This window comes from Plectropomus leopardus, chromosome 12 (assembly GCF_026936395.1).
Source record: "Plectropomus leopardus strain MGB_pleo_1.0 chromosome 12, ASM2693639v1, whole genome shotgun sequence".
NCBI classification, from domain to species: Eukaryota; Metazoa; Chordata; class Actinopteri; order Perciformes; family Serranidae; genus Plectropomus; species Plectropomus leopardus.
In genome coordinates, this window is record NC_142187.1 from 20,794,295 (window position 1) to 20,816,701 (window position 22,407).

General features: G+C 43.0%; 1 protein-coding gene across 2 annotated transcripts in view; it reads right to left on the reverse strand.

Annotated features, from left to right (window-relative positions):
• Window positions 1-3,800: 3,800 nt before the first annotated feature.
• Window positions 3,801-22,407, reverse strand: part of ptch2 (patched 2) — a 46,876-nt gene continuing 28,269 nt past the window's right edge. For both annotated transcript variants that reach the window (XM_088085443.1, XM_042498232.2), the window contains 18 exons: window positions 22,008-22,116; window positions 21,282-21,368; window positions 21,032-21,153; window positions 19,901-20,048; window positions 18,771-18,902; window positions 18,510-18,665; window positions 18,306-18,398; window positions 17,996-18,121; window positions 16,817-17,198; window positions 15,472-15,996; window positions 14,781-14,923; window positions 14,465-14,645; window positions 13,655-13,935; window positions 12,141-12,278; window positions 11,036-11,178; window positions 7,449-7,854; window positions 6,456-7,017; window positions 3,801-5,922 (listed from right to left, as the gene is read on the reverse strand). In XM_088085443.1, coding sequence (XP_087941569.1) covers window positions 5,888-5,922; window positions 6,456-7,017; window positions 7,449-7,854; window positions 11,036-11,178; window positions 12,141-12,278; window positions 13,655-13,935; window positions 14,465-14,645; window positions 14,781-14,923; window positions 15,472-15,996; window positions 16,817-17,198; window positions 17,996-18,121; window positions 18,306-18,398; window positions 18,510-18,665; window positions 18,771-18,902; window positions 19,901-20,048; window positions 21,032-21,153; window positions 21,282-21,368; window positions 22,008-22,116 — 3,769 coding nt within the window. In that variant the 3' untranslated portion in view covers window positions 3,801-5,887. The remainder of the gene's footprint in view (window positions 5,923-6,455; window positions 7,018-7,448; window positions 7,855-11,035; window positions 11,179-12,140; window positions 12,279-13,654; window positions 13,936-14,464; window positions 14,646-14,780; window positions 14,924-15,471; window positions 15,997-16,816; window positions 17,199-17,995; window positions 18,122-18,305; window positions 18,399-18,509; window positions 18,666-18,770; window positions 18,903-19,900; window positions 20,049-21,031; window positions 21,154-21,281; window positions 21,369-22,007; window positions 22,117-22,407) is intronic.

A 22,407-nucleotide genomic window follows, 5' to 3' on the forward strand; every position in this document is an offset into this window, starting at 1 on the left:
ATTGTGTGATGTACCTATTTGATTATTGATATTTATTTTTTCACCTGTAACACCACATGACTGTTACTTGCGGATGTGCCATGTGATCCAGTTTTGGTAACTAAAGATGGTGCCGTTTCATATCAAACTAAGTCTACAGAAGAGTGTGAGCTTGAAATGTCACTTGCAGATGTGTCAATTGCACATTAGGGAGCTACAGTATGCTGACTTTTTTCATGTTGTTGACTGCTATTCGTCTTGTCCCATTTAGCAAAAAAACTCAGTAGCTGGTAAGGTTGATGTCAAGTCTTTTTGGTCACACAAAGTCTCTGTTCTTATTACATCATCCTGTTGTCTTATAGCTACCAAATCCAGAATATCCTCCTCCTGAACTGAAACATAAAGCAAAGTTCAGGTCAACTCCATAAAACTGAAAAGTAATCTCTCTTTTCTTATCTGATCTACCTCTGTACAATGCCAAAAGCCTGCAGGAAACTCAAATACAACAATGTTCTGTATGTGTGTGTCTGTGATGAGTGTGTGTGGTGAGTAAAATCTATTGAAAACAGCCTGTGTCATCACATTTGTTTCTGATTATTTCATTAATTTCCTTCTGGAGCATTTCGAAGAAAATTAATGGCTGCTTTCAAATTTTTATGTCTTACCCTCAGTGTACTCTTAAATTAAAATGTTTTTGTATTACAACCACATAAAAGACAGTAAGGATTTCTAATTATAAAGATGTGGTACTGTGGCTTAGTGATTAGCAGGACACACCGAGGTAAGGTTGCCTTTTCAGGGTTAATGTTCTCCAGAGTTTCCTGTGTGCTCCTCGGCTACTTTCAAACACTGCTTTGTTCATGGCTGTGAATGTTGTTCTGAACACTTGTTTACTGTACCTGATTTCCACCAAATGCATGCTGGGATAGGCTCCAGCCCTGCTGTGACCCATAACCGGACAGCATGTTTTCATTTTCTTGTCACTGAGCTGTGACATTAAATACAGCATGTGCTCCCAGGATGACATCACTTCAGGGGCAAATTTGTTCTCATTAACTTTCAGCTTTAAAACTAAATCAATCTGGCTGGAACTGTTTACAGCTTTGGAGCGTACGTGAGATTAAATACAAAATAAATGGAATTTAAGTTTAGCTTGTGTTGAACATAGCAAGGTATTACCGACACTGTGTTTTACTGTGAGCTTTTATGTGTGTCTGTGTGTGTGTGTGTGAGTGTGTATGAGGTTTGGTTTAGAGGTGGACGTGCATGACAGTAACTTCAAAAGAGCGAGGTATCAGATTCAGACATGAGCTGCTTTGCTTGGGCTGACAAACGAGGAGCTGTTGTGTGAGAAGCGAAGGAATTTACAGCATCTACCTTTCATCTACACAGGTGGGCCGTGTGTGTGTGTGTGTGTGTGCATGCATGCATGCGTGTGTGCGTGTGTGTGTATGTGTGTGTGTGTGTGTGTGTGTGTGTGTGTGTGTGTGTGCATGGAGGGAAAGGAGTGTATATGTGTGTGTATACGTGTGAGTATTTAGTTTGTTTTGTGTTCAAGTTTTTAAGAATGTGTAGCACACATAAGTATAGTAGCGATATTTGTGTGAATGTGTGTGTATGCTTGTGTATGCTTGTGTGTGTGTGCGCGTGTGTGTGTGTGTGTGTGTGTGTGTGTGTTTTCACAGTGGCAGAGATTTAGACAGACGAGTCACAACAATGATCCAGGAAGCCAGTGATCCCAGACACTTTCCAGGTGGTTCAGCGCTCCAGTTCAGTGGATCTCAGTGCTCATTTATTGCTCTTGAAATAGAGACGTTTTAAACTCTCCAGTAAGAAAACACATCATGACAATTATTTGCATCTATCAGTTTAATGAGAAATCTTACCAGCTAAACAGGAATATGACTGTTCAGTGTATATGGTAACACATTTTGAGTGATTATTTCCTAACACATGCAGTGTGGGTCTTTCAGTGGGTGTCAGGTGACTGATGGGAAGAAGATTGTTGCACAACACAACTCTCACCTCAGGCATAATGAAATAAAAATGAAACACACAAAAAACGATCTGTCTCCAACAAGTTATCTTTTTAATTTACAGCCTGTTTGCCAAAAAGTTGGCACTGTATGTTTAATTTTAAATGTTTTAAAGATATCATGTCAGTGTTTGTAATGTGATGTAATATATGAGCTGACTTTGTCATCTGGAGGTGAAGGGCATGATGGATGGCGTGTCATCTGGGCAAAGTACCTGCACCTGCATGCAGACAACTGCAGATGACTGTTTGAGATCTACAAACAACAAAACAGGTGATGTAGTGACCCACTGCCGTGGTTCCATCAGCTTTTTAAGGCGCCAGACATGGGTGTTCTTTACCAAGACATCAATACTTTTCCTGCAGGGATTGTGTCCCCACAACCAGGTCTTTTAAGCAGAAACACAAATGCTAGTACTTTCTTTAAAAGAAAGCAAGAGTACATTTAATAATAAACAACTCAACCAAAAGTTTAACACGCTGCCTCCAAAAATAGAGTAAAAAACAATGAGTGTGGTCTACTACAGCAAGCTGCTTCCATCTTCAGTCCAACACACAGCACCCACACTGCCACACTGACCCACAAGCACCAACATTTGGCTTCTTCAGTCCTTATGTACTGCTGGTGCCTGATGAGCGGATTAAGCACAGGTGTGCTCAATTACTCTCTGCACTGTGAGAAAGAGGGGATGTGGAGAAGCGCACAAAAAACAAGACAGGAGACAGGCACGAAAAAGGGCAGACCCATCTCTCACCTGGAACCATAACAAACTGTTTTTTGTGCCCAAACCTTACCACACATTAAACCCAGTGTTTAGATGTTAAGTTTGTATCCACTAAATAAAACCATGGAAATTATATGTGTGTGTGGTTTGAAATGCATAATGTCTGCAGTTTTCTGGCAATCAGGTCCTTAATTGCAGTTGTTAATTACTATTGCAATTTTAATGAAAGTAATTTTTCATATAACACAAGATAACCAGCAAATGGCTTTATAGGATACTACAGTAATTCTGACCTTGTGTCATACTATCTACTGACTGCACTCAACATAAAACAGACCCAATTAAAGCTCCACTAGCAATCATTACTGTTCATTACAACTCACAAGCTAGAAAAATATGACAAATCTGGTATTCTTAGACACATGACAACAGTGGTGGGGCTGGCAATATACATTAGAAATGTTAGAAATGGTAGCGTTAGAGGAAATGCCAGCATCATAAAATCGTACAAAAAAGTAACTAACTAACTTTTAATAAGCCTCCCCTCTTATTTTAAAACACATCTTTAGATGATTTTTTGTCACTTTTTGCTCATTTCTTGCAATTTGTGGGACATGTCTTGCCAAGTTGGACATTGCCTTTTCTCCTGTGTTTTAAAAAAAATCAAACCAATTTGCTCAGATTTCAAATAGTTTGTGAAGGGGTGCCTGAAACAGCAATAAAAAAACTGATGTCAGTATAGGTTTCAAAGGTTTAATAAGAGTCATGAGAATCTAGCTTCACTGAGATTATGGCCTAAAAATAAATTAACTTTTTAAAGATACACAGACGCATCCAGGTTTAGAAAACCAATATTCATCAATCTTTTGTTTGACTCCTCGACGATGCTCCTTGATAAGAGAGTAGGCCCATTTAACCAGCAAACACTATCAGTTTGCTCATTTGCATTTGTCCTGACCCTTTCGATTTTTGCAGGGTCACAGGTAAACACACACCCACACACACACACACCCACGCACCCACACACACACTCTAAAAAAGACTGGCAAAGACCTCAGAAACACTTTTTTTTTCATTCAATTTATTTTGTTAGTTAAATTTCTATAGCAGGTGAGGGAACATTACGGTCACACAAGGGTTTTCTTGAGCATAGTTTTCAGAAGTCACAGTGTTTTAGACATGGACGAGCACATTTAAAAAAAACTGACAATGAAGAAGGAAGGGCCAGGAGGAAACTTAAAAACAAGGTGTAACAGTGATACAATCCTACACACCCTCTCCTTCATGGTCTTCCAACTGCCCCCTCTGCTCCACCGAAGATAAAAAAAAGGCCTCTGCTCTAAAATGTTGTCGAACCCTCCCTCCCACGCCACCCCCCCAATCCCAAAATGCAAACAAAACAAAACAAACTCAGCAACAAATAGATATATTTATATATAATATATATTCACTCTTTAAAAATAGAACTTCAGTCTAGATACTAACATCTGTACAAACTACAAAAATAAAATTTTAATATAAATAATTTATATGGCATGACATTAACATTTTTTTTCGAAATAAACTACAAACCAATGCAGGAGCACCCCCCTCAAACCCACCCAACCCCCTCCCTTTTAAACTCCTCGCCACTGTCTGACAACACCTGCTGGCTGTCTACGGTCCGATCAAACTGTAAATGGTGCTTTGCTCATTCCGCTCAATTATTCACAACTGCACAGTAGCTACTTAACTTTTCTTTCATATGTACAAAAGAAACCAAAGCTGCCACTTAAAAAAAAACAAACAAAGAAGTTAAAAAATAGATCCGCTTGTTTTTTTTTCCCTGCAATTTAACCTGGCAGTGATGAGACCAATACTGAACAACAATAACAACGAAATTTTGTAAAGCAAATTACATGAGGATGCTAAGAATGAAAGATAATGTGGCAGATATGAGGTTTGTATTAGCAAGAAGAGTGAGAGATTAGAAGTCAGAGCAGCTCGGAGCATTATAAAGACTGAACCAGTTTACAGCATGAAATATTTGCACAGTCGCAACATGAACAGCCCTAAAGCAGCCAGCGAAGAAAAAAAGTAGCAAATAATAATAATAATAAAATAACTCCCTTTGCATTGGATTTTTCGAATTCCCTTTCAAAATAACACAAGAAGGTGAACAATTGTCAAACACATACTAACAAATGTTAACGTCACCCATTGTAGAGCTTACAAAAACTGCAGAGGAAAATCTTATCACAGCTCCTTCAAGTAGTTTAAAACTGCAGAGGACGTTGGGACACCCGGACAAAGATTTAACATGAATTAGATGTGATTCAACAACATTCAGATAGACGGACAGATGATGGTGATGACTGACAAACATCAGTCTTCTACTGCTTCTTGACAAACATTCTGTGTCTGGACGAGACAAAACATATTTACACCAAAGCGAGAACATAATACTGAGCGCTGATAACAAATAAAGGGGACAAACTGAAGGCACAACGGTTTTCTACTGTTAAGAAAACAGTATCTGCTGTGTAAATCTTTTTTTTTCAGTGCACACTGTGAACATCTATATGAACTACAAGAGAGAGTGTGTCAGATGCAGAATATCTCACAGCATAACACTGTGTGACTTAAACCAGAGGGGGAAGAGGGGGTACTGCATTTTTTTTAAGGCAAATCACTTAAAATTATTTTGAAGTGTAGCAGCAAAAAAAAAGAACAATACAAATAGAAATAAAACACTGACCATGTATGTTCAATAGCCTAATATCTTAATAACATCTCACTTTTTGTGGACACTTTTTACATATAGCACATTTCTTATTCTATACACAGTGAGGGGAGATGAAAATCAACCGCCTCACAAAAAAAATAATCTTTTACATCTGAACTTTTACACAAGAGTATACCCAAGTTATACAGTACTCTTTTAAATAGCTTCCTTCTTTTTTAGTATTAAAATATATACTCATAGATTTATATAATTCTTAAAACGTCATTTCTCTTAATATGTCCTTGAAATAAATCTTCTCCTTTTTGTGTGAAGTCTATATACAGTTGAGAGTTCAAGACATCATGTGACGCCATGTGAGGCGGCAAGGTGCTCCGGAGAAACAGCCAGAGACTCGAAGAGAGAAGGCGGGGCATTAGAGAGAGTCTAGCAATCTTTGGCTGCCTGGATCCTCAACCCACCTACGACAGAAAAACAGAGAGAAAAAGGTTAGATGTTGCAAAAAGGGTATTCAAACAGAAAGAAATGAAGACTAGATAGATTGGAAATCTCACTAAAAATGACATATAAATGTGTATAAACTAAAATCCCTTCCTGACAAGTCTGGATGAAATATTGTATACGTTTATTTCATAGCATTCACAGCCCACAATGAACCTCTTAATCACACTCTCTGAAATCTTATTTAGGATCTAACTTTCTGTCTCTGTTTAACTACTTAGATTTTTTTGTTGTTTAGATTTTTCGCTCTTGTTATTATTGCTAATAATAATGATAATAATAATATTAAAAATATCCTTTTTCCCTGGGGGAATGGGGTGAGAATTGTAACTTTGTTCAATGAAAAATGGGAAAGAAAATGTTGTTTTCTATTTTCTTACTTCTACCTCATTTTCAATAAAAAAGGTTCAGAGGTTCAAAAATGTCATTTTTCTTGACTTGTTCTTAGGTCGAATGTCAGCTCAATATGTATATTTCTAAGATGCTAACTCACCTTGTGTCTTGCTGCGCTGATGCTCTGTCTGGCTCTGCGTTGTTGCTTCCAAGTCCAGGAGCTCTAGAGAGTCTCTCTTACATGAAGAAAAGTTTGTTTTGTCACCACAAGTCCTCGTAGCAGCCTCAAAACAGTCCGACTCGCTGTCCGTGTCAAAACCTTCATGCATGTAGCCTTGGTATGCCGCCCCTGGCAAGGTTGGATGCACAGCCACCGTCACGGAGGCTGTGGCTGTAACCATAGTAACAGGTCCCCCTGCAGAGCCTTGCTGCGTCGGCAGGGCAGAGTTGCTATTGCTATAGCTGGGCCCTTTAGTCCTGTTTGGCTGAGGCCCTCTGCCATTCTGCAGCCTGGGGCCGCTTTGACAAGTCCTCCCAGGGAAGTGAGGTCTGTCGCTGGGTAAGTGTTGTGACTGCAGCCTCGGGAGGCCCGGCTGCTGCTCCCGCTTGTTTCCGTCCCAGCATGTAACCTGGGAGCCCAGAGGTGATTGTGCATTTTGGGACGTTACATTTAATGGCTCTATCCTTCCACCAGTTGCATTTTCTCTGAATGGCTTCACCACCTGCAACAAAAAAATTTCATCGTTTACTTTCAGAAAAACATGAATCTGAAGAACATACAGGAAGAGTGGTTATGCAGGGTTCCTACAGCTTAAGGCAAGTTATATTTAAGACTTTTTAAGACATTTTTCAATGCCACTTCTTTCTTCTCCTTCTGATCTGCGTGATGTTAATGCGAGAGGCATTTGGTAAGTTATTTACAACACATATAACACATATCACCACAATTATTTTGAAATTCTACAATGCAATGTCGGAAAGATGAGATTCATAATAACCTACTTCCTATGACTTAGCATTTTAAGACTTGTTAAAAGATTGAATTGGACATTTTAACACTAATTAAGGCCTTTTTTTGATAAATGACATTAATGCCTTGTTAGACTTTTAAAGGAACAGTGGGAACCCTGCTATCATATCTGTGTGGTCATACCGTGAGTTTGGGGAAGCTGGGGTTCTTGCTGGCTTCCAGCAGTATGTGAGATGTTGTAGGTGGAGCGCTGGTGTGCGATGCGATGTATGCGCTCCGGTCACAGTACTTATAATCCTCCTCCCCGATCCCTGATGTCGTGGTCATCTCTGAGTAATACTCAGAGTCCGACGACTCAGAGAAAGCCTGTTGACGAGACGACCGAGGGTTGTGGTGGCCTGTGTAGTACCCGTGGTGGGTCATCGGTGGGGGAAGCGGGGGTTCAGGGGAAGGTGTCGGCAGGCGGCTGGCGTTGTCAACCGGAGTGACCTCAGCCGGAGGGCCCATCATGGACAGGAGGACTGGCAGGAGAACCAAGCCATTCAGCATCCCCAAAACAGTGAGGATGGCCAGCACAGCAAAGAAATACCTGGAGGATGGAAAGATGAGGTGCGTTAGTTCATGCTGTCCTCGTAAACCGTTGATACGTTTTCCTATGAAAAGTAATGCACTCAAATTCGTACATTCTTACATAATCACGAGCCAGTAATTCATGCAAAAGCCATGTATTTTGAGAGGCTTCTATCATGTGACCAATGCACTGATATGCATTGATTAGTGTGAACATGAACCTAAAGAAGACAGTGATAGAAAGACCCAAATAACACTAGCTGATGGCCTCTTGTAATCTCTCCTCTCCTGTCTGACATAAGAAGAACTTCTTTGTTAGCTGGTAGCAGCTGCTAATGGTTGACTCAGTTTTATTTTAGTCGCGGTTGGGCTATATCAAAGTACCTCTGTATTTACACTGAACAGGTCTGCCTGACCCTTCGCACACACAAACATGCATTGCAAAGTGCAAATGCATGTGCACACACTCACAATCACACAGCCACAATCCTTTTAATCTTATTTTCTTTTGCATCTTAACTTTTTTAGGGGTTTGGCTAAAGTTCAGAGATTTTGAGCGACAGCCAAACTCTTGACACTTTTACCCAAAGTTGACAACTTTCAACATTTGACATGCATCTTAAATTCATGCAATTTTTTTTCTAATGTGACAAACACACATACATGCACACAACTCCAAACACACACATAGTTGGCACTTGAGGAAGGGAAGTAGCTCAGGGGAAGAAGTCAGGGAAAGCCCAGTGTTTGTGTATCAAAGGCAGGGAGGGCAAATCTGATTCCCCCTTCAGTCCAACTAAAACATGCTTTGATGCCTCCACTGCTGCTGCTACAAGACTTTCTCTCTCTCTGTTTTCAACTCACACTGCGTGTGTGTGTGTGCATGTGTGTGTATGTGCGTGCATCTCAGTGGAGCTCTGAGGAGGCCAGGGGTGGAGGCAGGCCACAAGAAAGAGCTCCCCAAGAAAATTAGAGAGGACTCCACTTAAACAGTAACAGAAAGCAGAAAGAGAGAGACAGTGAGATGCTAACCACCAGCCAGACTTAAAGAGGTAAAAGGGAAAAAAATGATTGTTGGAATGAAGTGGGAAAAAAACCCAACAAGGACAGGGATAATAGCTGCGTGGTGTTCTCGAGGCATGCTTTTCCTCTCTGAGTGGACTACAATTATTATTACTACTACTTCACGTGACAAAGGTCACTGTTCAGGAAAAAGTTTGAATGTTGGGTGTTATTCCACAAGCCTTATTTCAGACCCCACTCCACTCTCTCTGGCGGATTTTCTTCTTCATCCCATGCCTTGTTTTCTTCCTTTATCAGAAGCATGTCTTCCTAACCACTTTTGACAAAACACTTCAGGGAGATATTTTCAATTTCTTGCTGTCTGCTCAAACCATGACTGCCTTTCAACCACACGCAGATATTTAATCTGCACACTTTATTGAGTTAAAGCACGTTCGCATGCAGGCGCTGCAATCACGAATACAGTGTTTTTTTACGGCGTTGCACTGGCCTCCACTTTTCAACTCCACAAAAACTTTTTTAACAGTGAAAAAAAAACAACAACAAGAGAAGAGTGAGACAGAAAGAAAGAGAGTGAGACGTTGGTGGGACCTCCAACAGTGTCTCGCTGTTAGGAATTCTGTTGTTTATATAAACTGTAATCTTTTCCATTCGTTGTCAGGGCCTGGGGAGCCATGTGTGTATGTGTGTGTGAGAAAGACAGCGTAAGTGTTTACATGTCTGTACATATGTGCATTTTTTCCTTGTGTGTGTCTGTGTGTGCGCTCATATGTGCCCTGCATTTGTGTGCATGAGAGAGAGGACTCTGAGCAGAGCTGAATTAGGCGTGCTGTTTATTCAGTGCATTACAACGCCAGGAGATGTTTACAGCAGTATATTTATGCTACTCCCCAGCTAGCCAGCTCTGGCTTGCCCCATTCACCCGACCACAGCTACAGCTACAGCTAAACAAGACCTCCAACAGAGATACTAGACCTTTCTGTCTCTCTTTCTCGCCCTGTCCTCTGAAAATGATCTCTTGCAGAACCATGGGGGAAAATGAGAAAAAACAAAATACTGAAAATGCTCTTTTCTTCCCAGTCCTCCTTCCTATTTACTCTCAATTTTTCCCCATTTTCACATATTTACACCTCTTTATCTTTCAAATCCAACACTGCGGAGGATTTGTTCACCCACCCGGACCTCATATCCTAGCGAGGAAGCCACCCTCAGAGTACTTCTCCTCCTCTCCTTGCTGCTTCTGTCTCAGTTTCTGCAGAAAAACTGTGCTTTTTATGTCATGGAGGCCTGTTGCAGTCTGTGAGCTCAAGGTTGTGGTTTCGGGTTTGGGCCTAGACCACATTCGGCTGAAAAACATCGAGCTATTCGCCTTTTTTTCCACTCTGACCATGAAACAGTGGTAGAAAACACACACAAATACACACACTTTATACGCGCACACACACACACACATACACAGTGGGGAGTGATGTCTGTTGGTGGGCTTCAGACCATCTGACTGGCTGACCAGTTCAAATTTAGCTTGACTTTTTATTACGGCACCAAACGTTGAGGGGAAGAATGCCAAACGGATGATAGGAATTTTTACAGATTCTCTCTTCTACGTGTGTGTGTGTGTGTGTGTGTGTGTGTGTGTGTGTGTGTGTGTGTGTGCGTGCGTGCATGTATGCGAAAGAGAGAGCGAGAGAGCAAGAGAGCGAGAGAGAGACATCACCCAGCGGGTAGCAGAACACTTCCATGTTTACGAGCAGCTGCTACACACCCTTGATGTTTTCCCCATTTGTTGTGCACTGAGGTTGGGAGGATGGGTGTGTGTGTGAGCGTGTGTGTGTGTTTGTGCCCGGAGTGACAGAACCAGGTGCATATTTGTTCACCATTCACCGTGTGTGTGTGTGTGTGTGTGTGTGTGTGTGCATAAATAGGGGTATAACATTTCCACCTGCATGCACTCCTGACCCCCCACAAAGCTTCCTCCCGTCCCCAAGACAACTGGCTCCACACATACACACCAATGGTGCAAAACCAAAACACTCCTGAAGGGAACAAATGGGCTGTGGAGGGTACAGCACCATCAGTATATGAATGACTACAATCACTCTTTTACATATAAGTACAAAGTCAGCACATACATCTTCAAGCACACATACACACAAACGCAGAAACCCACAGCGTCTCACCTCATGATGAAGTCAAACTCTGACCCTGCCAGCATGAGAACGCCCAGCAGCGTGGAGATCGCGCCGTCCACCACTGGGGCGAACATGTGCTCCAGAGCCACTGCCGAGCGCTTGTTTCTGTTGCCAATCGCTGTCAGGAAGCCCTGTGGCGCAGAGAGGGGGAGAAATGAGTTGGAAATCTTGCCGATCACACAGAACTTGTGTTTGCGGCAAGGCTTGGCATTCCTGCATTTGGTTTTGTTGGGGATCACTACACTACACTACAAGACAGTACACTATGCTAGAGAGCTGCCAGCATGAACCAGGAAGCCAAACATTTCCTTGTAAATCTTTAATCACACTTACTTTACCTTTTTCACTTTCCATTTTAGGCATTAAGCCACAGGAGTCTGAGCTGTGCACAGAATTTAAAACAACTCAAAGGTGTGCAATGAAGCTTCATGTTTTTACAGTATGTCAATTACAAATACTTGTAGTGAGACAAATACTTTTCTGGCGGAGGACCCCCTAAACCCAACAACTGGAACTGAACATCAAAATCATGTCAGAAAGACATTGAATTCTTGCGTCAGACAGATGTTAAATTTTAGTTGGAATTAAAATTGGGGCAACATTTTTTTAAATGTGTAACAACGTCAAATTTCAAATTGTGTGGGTGTTAACATTATATGAAGTGTTTCGGACATTACCACTAAATGTTGATATTCTACATCAAGATTTTGTTGGCATGAGACATTTGAAAGAGGTTGTATTTTGGTTAGGTCACAACTTAAAACTAACACAATATCAACGTCACCTGCCATACCTATTCTATGTTAAGCTGACACTGGCATTATACGTCCAAACCTAAATTTCAACATTTAACAAAATTGGTGTCATATACTGAAATGAAATCTACGCCCTCGCTTTTATTCAATAATAAAAAACTGTATTACTGGTTGAATCACATTCTTTCCTGAGGTGGCAAAGCATGTGGTCATATGTCAGTCTGTATTTAACATTTGGACCATGGCATTAGGTTTCCAGTAAAGTAGGTGTTTAACTGTCGGAGCTCTAACAGTTAATCCATGTGTGTGCTCTTGCTTTGTGCTGAGTCTTGACTCACCAGTGCGATGTGAACGGTGAACTCCACTCCGATGCCCACAGAGGCGATCAGAATGACCACAGGGATGGCGCTCAGCTTGATGCCGATCAGACCCATGATGCCAAACAACTCCACGGTCATCATGGCCAAGATAAACACCTGAGAAGCAGACGCGAAAATAAAGTGTTACAGTTTTGTAACACAAGGTGATAAAACAAAAATAAAAGCATGTAAGGGATAAAAGTGAGTATGACTTTTCTTAGTGACTGAGTTGAGCCTTTTCACCCCACACAATCTTTGACCCTGTGCTCAGGGTCTCAACTGCATGGCATCAAATTACCCACCCCAGGCTAATACCTTCCCCTCCTCCCTCCCTCCTTCCTTCTCTTTCTCTTCTTCTGTCTCAGAGGTGGTTGAAATGATTGACAGCACTTGAGACAACAGCATGTTGGCACTCCGTCACCACTATACATCTGTCTGTGTTTGTGGAAAACAAATTGCATTGCTTTTCACTAGATCGCCTGTTTGCTCATTTTATTGTTTCCGATATTTTAATGTGTGATCTTGCAGTGTGACGCAGTGTTTTGTTTTACTCATGACTTTAATAGTAAACGTGTGATGTTACTGTAAACCGCAATGCAAACAACAACAAGAAGTCTTAGAAAAAAAGGAGGAGAAAGCGTTCCCCCGGCCAGCGGCAGCTTTTGATCCCAGCGGGGGCTCTGAGCTGGGGCACGGTTAAATTGGAAATGATAAAAGCTGTTTTACTGCTCGACCACATACAGGCAGGGCAAAACCTTCACAGGCAGGCTGATGCTTGGAAACCGTACATGCATGTAGCTGTAACACTGTCGCTGTCTCAAGGGACCGCTTCTTAAATTAAAACACATTCCAACTGAAACTGGCACTGTTGTTCTGCTACACTTCGCCCCCCCCAACAGTTGGGGATATGTGGATTTGTGTGAATTTGGGGGGCCCTTAAGGTCCACCGGTCCCACCAGCTTGTGTGTGAAATGTTTTCCAACCGCTGAACACTCAGACTGTCTCTTTCTCTCTCTCTCTCTCTCTCTCTCTCTCACACACACACACACACACACACACACACACACACACACACACACACATCCCTGATGGATGGGTTGAGCAGGCCAAGGTCGCAACTGGGCAGATCTGTCCTGTCCCCAAGTCTCTCCCTCTCCCTCTGACAAAAGCAGTGAGGGAGTTGGAGGTAGAGGCTTCAGGAGGGCAAAGCCTTTCTTGCTCCTTTGCATTTCCTTTTCTAAGGCCAGCCCAGCCTACATTAGAATGACAAAGGTCCCCGTGTGTGCGTGAGTGTGTGTGTGTGTTTGTGTGTGCGTACTGGCCCTCTGCAGAAAAAGGGGCCCCCTAGACAGCGTTATTGAGCTGTGCTGAGAAGGGTGAGAAGAAAGTGAGAGGAGGAAGGGGCTAATGATGTTGTTGAGGTAGCATGAGGTGGAAAATGCAGGAATGTGGAAGGATGAGGAAGAGATGTGATGAAGGGGTTGCTCGCTTACAATGATGCCGGCAGTCCAGGGGTTGAGCAGGAGAATCGCACAGACCAGGAAGGTGCAGGCCAGCACCACGCTGATCGCCAGTAGGAACCAGTGTCTGAGGCCAATGTACTGCTCCCAGAACAGAAAGGGGTATCCGTTCGGGTAGTTCAACACGCCCTTGCGAATGAACTCATCGCAGATGGCTCGCACACTCTCGATGGCCTCCACAAAATCGCCAGCCTGGCGGAGGCCATTCAGGTAGAAGGGGAACTGGGCAAACTCCAGGGGCTCTGCAGCTGGGACTGTAAGAGAGGAAGAGATTGTGATAAAAGATTATTTCAGGTGTATTCACTCTGGGAAACCTAATGTAAATAAAGCCCGGTGTACACCGTGTGATCTTGGGCTGTCCAAGACAAAAGATGACCAATGAGAAAGAAATGTGGCGATATAGTCATAAAGGGAAAAAAAATTAGCATTCATATGATAAAATTGTGAGAATGATCCTAATGTACCCGGATTGGCACAAACAACTGGAAACGCTGTAGTATGCATGCCAGGCCAGTAGTTGGCAGTCTAACTTTGTAATGACACACCATCGAAGAACACCACGTGTATGTAGCATAAGATGACGCACCAATCAGCACTGCTAAATGCACTGATGAACATACACCCTAGCCTTCGATTCAGTTGACATTATCATCGTACAGTCTTCAAACATCAAACTTGATGTTGTACCTGAGTTTATAAGATCTGTGTCGCTCAGTGTAACTTGCACTTAACTTACATGACTGCTAAAATCGCACAGTCTGTAGGAGGTTTCAGATAACTTACTGCGCAGATTCTCCCCCGTGGTGTCATACTTGTCGTGAATCCACTCTCTGGGATGGGGGTAGAAGTTGGCCTGGGACGCAGCGTAGCCCAGAGGATCATTACTGACCCAGACTGTCAGGTAGATGTAAAACACCTCCGCCGGGATCAAACCCTCTGCATCCACCAGCCGGCGGGAAGTCAGCTAGGGAGAAATGAGTTTTTGTCAGAATAAATGGTGAAAAAAAAAAGACAGATGATAACAGAGTTGTCTACGGTGCCACACACAGCGCAGGAATGACATGTGGATTCTGTTTTGAAGTGCAGCTTATGGACATACCTGGCTGTAGTTAAAAGGCTCTTTCTTGGAGCCGGTCTGGATGAGGAGCTTGTACGCCAGCGCTCCGTCCTCTGTGCCGTTACGATAGCTGTCAGAGGTAATCCTGCCTGCCTGCCAGTCAGCATCAAAAGCTGCCTGAAGACCTGCGTGTGAGGTAAAATACACACACACAGAAAAGAAAATCTTATTGTGGTTGTCATTTTTAAATATTATGACTTCTATTATCATAAAATTATAGGAACTTTCCTGCACGACTGTCTATAGTTAAAATGTGAAATATCAAGTTTCCCTTTCTGTCCTTTTTTTTTTGTTCAGCTGGCTCTGATTGACCTGTTGGTTATCACTTCCTCCTGACTGGGCCTCTGACATGTTCTAGCCTGAGGAAACACACACACACACACTCACACGCACACACATGAAAAGATAACCTATGACCCCAACCTGTCTACTGCACCACCCCTGAGCCCAGGTGGATGGGGGAAAACAGCATGACTGAACTTTCATTCACCCTTTGCACATTCTCACCTCTGTGCACACTCATTCACTCCTCTCCTTCGTAAAAAAAAAAAAAAAGCACACCTGAAAAAACCTGTTGCACTCTCTACTGGACCTTATTATCAAAATTTCCAAGGGGACAGACTTATTACCTGCCTCACTAAAAAAAATAATTTTACTCAGCCGGGACTGTTACCTTTGAGCCAGTCCTGGAAGTAGTGCAGCCACATGCGTGGCAGTTTGTTGTCGCTGTCTCTGACCACGTATTTCACAGAGTTGAAGGCGTTGTGCAGCTGGATCAGAAGCCTCTGTGATCGGGCGTAATCAAACCCATCCATGGTCACCAGGTACATGTTGTAGAAGGAGAAATACTTGAACTGGGCGTCAATGAAATCGTACTCCTTGGTGTCGCGCGGAACGATGTCGGTCAGGTAGAGGCCGTCGTGCACCATGGTGGTCCCGTACAGACTGAGGCCCAGGAGGCCGAGGAAGAGAACCACCACGATGGCTTTGCTTTTGGGCTTGAGGAGCAGAGGGGCGTATTTCTCCCTAGCAAAGCTGGACAGGTTCCAGTGCAGGAAAGGGAGCGGGACGCACTTTTTTCCCGATTTGGAATCCTCCACCTGGGCGAGGAGGTCCCGTGTGGAGCTGGAGGTAGGGGTGAAGAGCTGGGAGCCATATGGGTCCGGCACAGAGGTGGTGGTGGGGGAAGGTGTGATGGCTGGGGGAGGGAAATAAAAGCAGAAAATTGGTGTTTTACTGACTTTAGAGAATGTTTTGAACAAAATACAATGATTGTCAGAGGTTTAAAGGTCCAGCATGTAGGATTTAGTGGCATCAAGCAGTGAGGCTGCAGAACTGAAACTTTTCCCGTGAACAGTGATGGATGAAGTATTGAGATCCCTAACTCAAGTAAAAGCACTTATACCACACTATGAAAATACTCTGTAAACAAGTGAAAGTCCTGCATTAAAAAGGTTTGCTGGAAAAAGTATGTATAATCAAGTACATGTACTTAAAGTATTAAAAGTAAAGTATAAATAAAAAGTAAAAGTAAGTAAAAGTAAAAAAAAATAAATTAAAAAAAACCCTCAAAATTATTTAAAATAAATTCTAAAAGGACTTAATTTTTTTTTTAAGTTGCTAATTAATTTTCTTTCAATTTCCTAATACATTAATGGACTAATTGTTTCAGCTGTTCTTGTATTAACTGTTGTTGTAACAAAACATCATATTTTAATTATTTATGTATATTTGTGCAAAAATTTAATTTGTAAAGTAATTAAAGCTATCAGATAAATGTAGTGAAAGAAAAAGTACAATATCTTCCTCTGAAATGTAGTGAAGTGAAAGTACAAAGTGGCATGAAAACAACAGACTGATGTAGGCTTGAAGTACTTAAAATTAGTACTTAAGTACAGTACTTTCGTGAATGAACTTAATAACATGCCACCACTGGTAAAGAACAGCATATATAATTCCTGCCAATAGATGCCCCTAAATCCTCCACACTGGACTTTTAGTAAAACGTCTTGATGTACCTTGAGGCTGTGACGTGGGGCAGACGATGATGGACGGCGGGCTGGTGGAGATCTGTGAGGTAGGTGGTAGGATTGTGACAATATGCTGTCCGGCTGCATCACACTGTGTGAACGCCTGCACTGTGGTGGTGATTTGGGTGCTGGTGGTGATTGTCGATCCCGCTGTGTACTGGTGCGCCGTTGCTGTTGTAGGCGTGTGCGGCTGCTCTCCGGCATCTGACAACTCGTGCGGTGAGAGGTGGATGACGCGGTCGGAGCAGGGGCTGTACAGGCAGCAGAGGACATCCAAACGCTTGTCCTCGCGCCGGTGGAGGTCCAAGCTAAGGATGGCGGGGAAGATGAGCAGCACCATGGCAAAGTTGAACACAACTACAATGGCCGCCTGGGGAGAGAAATTGAGAAAAACAAAGTGAGAAAAGACAAAGTAGTTATGTGAAATTACAGACACCCTAACCCAGCTGGAGAGAGTCAGGGCTCCTTCTTTTTTAGTTTTTGGTATCTTAGACCACATCCCAGAAAGTAAAGAAAAGCCTTACTCTAAATCAGCAGCCAGGAATGCTAAGCAAGCCAGAAGGGGAGAGAGAAAAGAAAGAAAACAGCACCAGAATGAAAGAACTACTAGAAACACTGGGAGAAAAGGAACAGGGAGGGAATATATATGTTGCGAGTCTGTGCAAAATCACCACCACTGCCGCCGCTGCCTCCCCACTCACCCCAGCCCCTGAAGCTGATATTCTAACTGGCTGTGGTTTCCAGTGTGTGTGTATGTCTACGTGTGCGTATTTGTGTGTTTGCTTGTGTGTTTCAGACCACCCACAGTTAGTCACAGATCAGAGCAAACCGCCTTGACGGGCCAATGATATACTGATCCACTCCTCCCTCCCTTTCCGTCTCTCTCTCTCTCTCTGTTCATCACTCTCTTAGCTCTGATTATTCCACATTATACACACACACTTATGCACATATACACACACACGCAGAAACACATAAAAAATGTTGGCCCTGTAGGTGCAGCGGCAATAAAACTGGGAACAAAGGCTCTCCTCGCTCTGAATGAATGTCACCTCTCTTAAGTTATCTCTTTCATTTTCAAAGGAGCCTCTGGCCTCTCGGTGTGCGATTGTGCACACATGTTTATGTCTGTGCGCATGCGTGTGAGAGTGCGTGCAAAAAACATACCTGCAGAGAGAAAGCTCGCAAGGCAGGGATGGGTACAAGAGCGGCCATAAAGAACGCAATCATGTTGTTGATGGAAGTCAGAGCCACGCTGGTGCCGGTGCGACGTAGACAGTCCCCTGTCCGCTCCTTTAAAGCAAAAACAGACAGCGTTCAGTGAGGAGAAACAAGGATAGGAGAGAAAGATAGAGGATAGAAAAAGAAAGGAGAGAAAATGCTAGGGGAGAAAAGGATAGAAGAGAAAATGACAGAGAGAGAGAGGATAGGCTAGAAAAGGATAGGTGAAAAAAGGATAAGAGTGTCTTAAAGGTACCTTAAAGGGGATGTTACTTCCAGCCTCTGTGAAGGAATGAGCCAACAGAAACATGTCATCCACACCGATCCCAAGCGCCAGGAAGGGAAGCACCTGGGATGACAAAAGGTCAGAATTTAAAATCTGGACTTTAAATCACAGAGGGATCCCCCTTTAAACACTAATGTAACACTGTGCATGTATACAGTTTCTTTTGTGTCGTACCTGTGTGGTGGCGGCATTGAAGGACAGGCCAAGCAGGGAGCAGAGACCCAGTCCTGCAGCCACTGACAGAGCCACCAACAGCACCCCGGCCAGCCCCACGGCCCCCTGGGACTTGGCGCAGTCCCACCTTAGCATGGTTACACAGGCGTAGGCCAGCTAGAGAGGAGATGTCCATATTTAGTTATTTTATGGTAAAGCTTAACATCTTTGATGAACTTCAAAACCATAATCGATGGATTCAAAATCAGTGATTATGCTCACCATGAGCAGGTATCCTCCAGCCACCCTGATGACGCTGACATCAGAGAAGGATTTCATGATATCGTTGAGGGTGGTGGTGGAGAAAGCGTGGATGGACTGGCTGGAGTTCGATGGGATGCTCTGGTGGACCACCTGAAGGATAAACATAAATTATTCATCAGCAAGTCCGGATAAGTAAAATACACCAAATTATACATTCTTGAGCATGTTACCTATAGCTATAGCTACATGTACTACAATACTGAACTTGTTTTTTCCACATGAAAACACACTGCCCAGCCCAAGCCTCTCCTACTGCCCCATATTTCTTGGCCCTCTAACAGAAAAACTACCCTGTCCCTTTGACACGTGCATGTGTGTGAAAGTGTGTGTGTTTTTACATGTGCTAGCATGTGTGTGAGTGCGTGTATGTATGACAACTGAGGAGTAATGAGCACAGATGCCAGAGGTTGTGAGGTCAAAGGTGAGAGGGATGGGATCACATGGCCTGGGAGGCTGCTCTCTCTGCTCTGTACCACAAATGGACCAAAGTTTCCCCAAAAGCTGTTTACCTGTCCGCGTTTAGTCATTATTAACTCCAATTTAACGGTTCTTGTTTTTTTTAATGTTTTAGGAAGAGTTGTCATGTCTTCGTCGATTTATGTTTGAGTTTGTTATCACTCCTTTTCCGCATTTGTCCCTCACCCTCCTCCACCTCCATCCTCAGCGTGGTGGGTGTCAACTATCACAGCAACAGCTTGTTCCTATAACTAGGGCTCTGACAGAGAGAGATGGTTGGCCTACCACACACACACACACACACACACACACACACACACACACACCTACTGCCCTGGTCTGCCCCATGATATGCTTTACAAGGGAGCCGAAGACTGATGGAATTCAGACACTGCAGAATAAGTCCCACACTATGTGTGTGTGTGTGTGTGTGTGTGGGTGTGTGTGTGTGTACCAAAGCAAAACAAGACTGCGAAGGGACAAGGAAATGCCTCCTCAGTTTTCTCATTTTCCTCTTACTTCTTCTTAGTGGCTACAATTAACATCTAAACTTCTGTCCAGCTTTATGTTTGCATGTGTTTTATTTTAATTTGAGCATCTGAGAATACATGATATGTGTGATAATCGCGTACCTCCACAAACTTCCTCTGCCAAGTCTCGAGGATGGCGGTGGCCTTTTCTTCATTCCAGTTAATGTCGTGGATCTCGTAGTCGTCTTTAAAGTGCTCATACAGCTGCTTCGGGCTCATCAACAGGAACATGGTTTGGAGAGCCTCCGCACTGCAAAAACACAGATATAAACACGTCAGAGATGCCTGGCTCCTTCTTAAAACATGCTTTATTGTGTCTTGAGATGAGTTGAAACCTCAACTGCATCATCCATCTCATGACTAACACATTAAAAATCACCCAGTTAGACTATTTAGATGCTCTTGGTACCTACACAGGAACAGGCCTTTCTGTGATTGGCTAAAGGCAGGTGCCTTTTCTTCTAGGATTTGTCCGCCTGCCTGCCTGCCTGCCTGTCTGTTTGCCAATATAAACAGCTAAAAGCAGGTGTTATCTAGTCTGCCTGTCTGCCGGTCTCTCGGCTGCGATCCCAGATGTCCTCAGGTTTTCTTGGCACAGATGCAGCGAGCAGCGGTGCTGCTCAAAATGTGAAAGAAATGATCATAAATCACATCCAAGAGTAAGTGTGGCGCTTGCAGATGGGACTGGAATCCTCTTTCATTCAAGGCTCTGTTGGGCCTGTGTAGGTCATGATCTGGGCTCTGACTCAACGCCGTCACTCCGTTTGTATTGGCCGTGCTTTTAAATCCAGTTGAAGTCAATAGGAACAAACAAAACTCTGGAGAATGTCTATTTAAAAGACAGGTCAGCTTCAGAAAAACATGAATCTGAATGTTTTTCCTTTCTTCTATATCTTGTTCTTTGGTTCCTTAAACAGCAAGGGTGGGGGGGCCTTTATGTGGCCGTCAATCATCTTTAATTGGCCTATCCTGGACCGGGGTCAAGCTGGAAACCGATCCCTCTCGGTACCAGGCATTCCTAGCATGTGTCTGTTGGGTTATTAGGGGTTACACAGATTCCACAGTCACGGCGGCTCACATGCTGACGGGTTGCCTGCTCGGCTGACAGAGATCACACAACCCCGCCTCACTATCACATCCTCCAATAAGACTAAAGCAAACTTATGACACACTGTAAATCTCCTCAGAACTTCAGTGTCTGATCTTTGTTTTCATGTCTTAATAAACACACACCTCAGCAGAGCATCCTGGCTGCTCTTGACCCGCCCTCCCAGGATCAGCTCCTCCTGCCAGTGCATGAACTTCCGGCTAAAACCATGGCAACCACCCTGGAGACGCCCAGCAATGTCAGGGCTCTGAATGGACGAGGAGCAGAGAAACAGATGGAGAAACACAGAGAAATGTGTTAGGTGCTAGTTCTGAGTGCTGCTTTCATCTACAGTGTCTTGTTGTACATGATGACTGAACTTGTGTGTGAGTTTACCTCTCCTTGCTCCTTGTTAGGTGCACTGAGAGGGCAGTCGGGGTCTGAGGGGTCGAGACATGGCCTGTTCATGTAGGCATGTCCAACCTAAGGAATCAAATATTACAAAAGACTCAGTAAATGGAAGAAAAAAGCATGCAACTAGATGAGTTTTTGCAGTAAATCTGTACTGTAAAATCTGACAAGTTGGTCTACTTAAAAAAAAACATTGCCTTGAAAAACATAAGTAAATATAACTTTTATCTAATTGTTAAGTTTACTTAAATTTTTTTTATATATTTACTTAATTTTGTAAAGTTGTTGCAAAACTTTAAATTTAATTAGTCTTTCTATGTTGTAGTGACAGTGTACTGTGCATTCTGCTGGTTACGAACTATTAAATCATAGTTGTATTTTCTGAAATATGTTAAGAAAACAGAGCTCACAGATTAACGTCATCATTGGAAAAATCCTCTTTGTAATGATCAAGCTAAGTCAGACTAACTTTGTTCACTAAAGTTGATAACAGAAAGAACAAAATAATTCAACTTGTTATTTTTAAGTTGCAACTACTTCACAAAATTATTTAAATACAGCTACATTTGAAGTAACCTTAACACATAGATATAAAGTACACATAAATTAAGATTTATAGTGATGTTTACTTTCCTTTTTCTGTTTCAGAGGTTCTTTTAAGTTCAACTTTTCAGATTTTACAGTGTGTCCATCTGTATTTGTGTGTCCCACCTGGGCTTTGTCCAACATCTCCTTAAATCCCTCTAGTGAAGTGAACTGACTCAGCTCCTCCATCAGCTTGACTGGATCTAAATTCATCCACTGGATATCTGGCATACCCCTGGAGAGCAAACACACACATACGATGAGCACCGACCCAAGAAGACGAAAGTGTAAAATAACTTTTATCACTTAGTGCCTCAGAAGCTGCACGGCTTTGCATTCCTGCTAATCTTTACTGTGAGCAGGAAAAAAAACTATTATTCTTTCAGTTAGATTCTCTCTCCCTGGTTGTGCTGAGGCTACGCAGGAGGCTAGCTGTAGATACAGGATAAAATAGCGTTTATTATCCTGTTTCACGCTGCCACAATGCCCGGGGAAAAGGCATGGTGGCTGCCTGCTCGCTTCCATT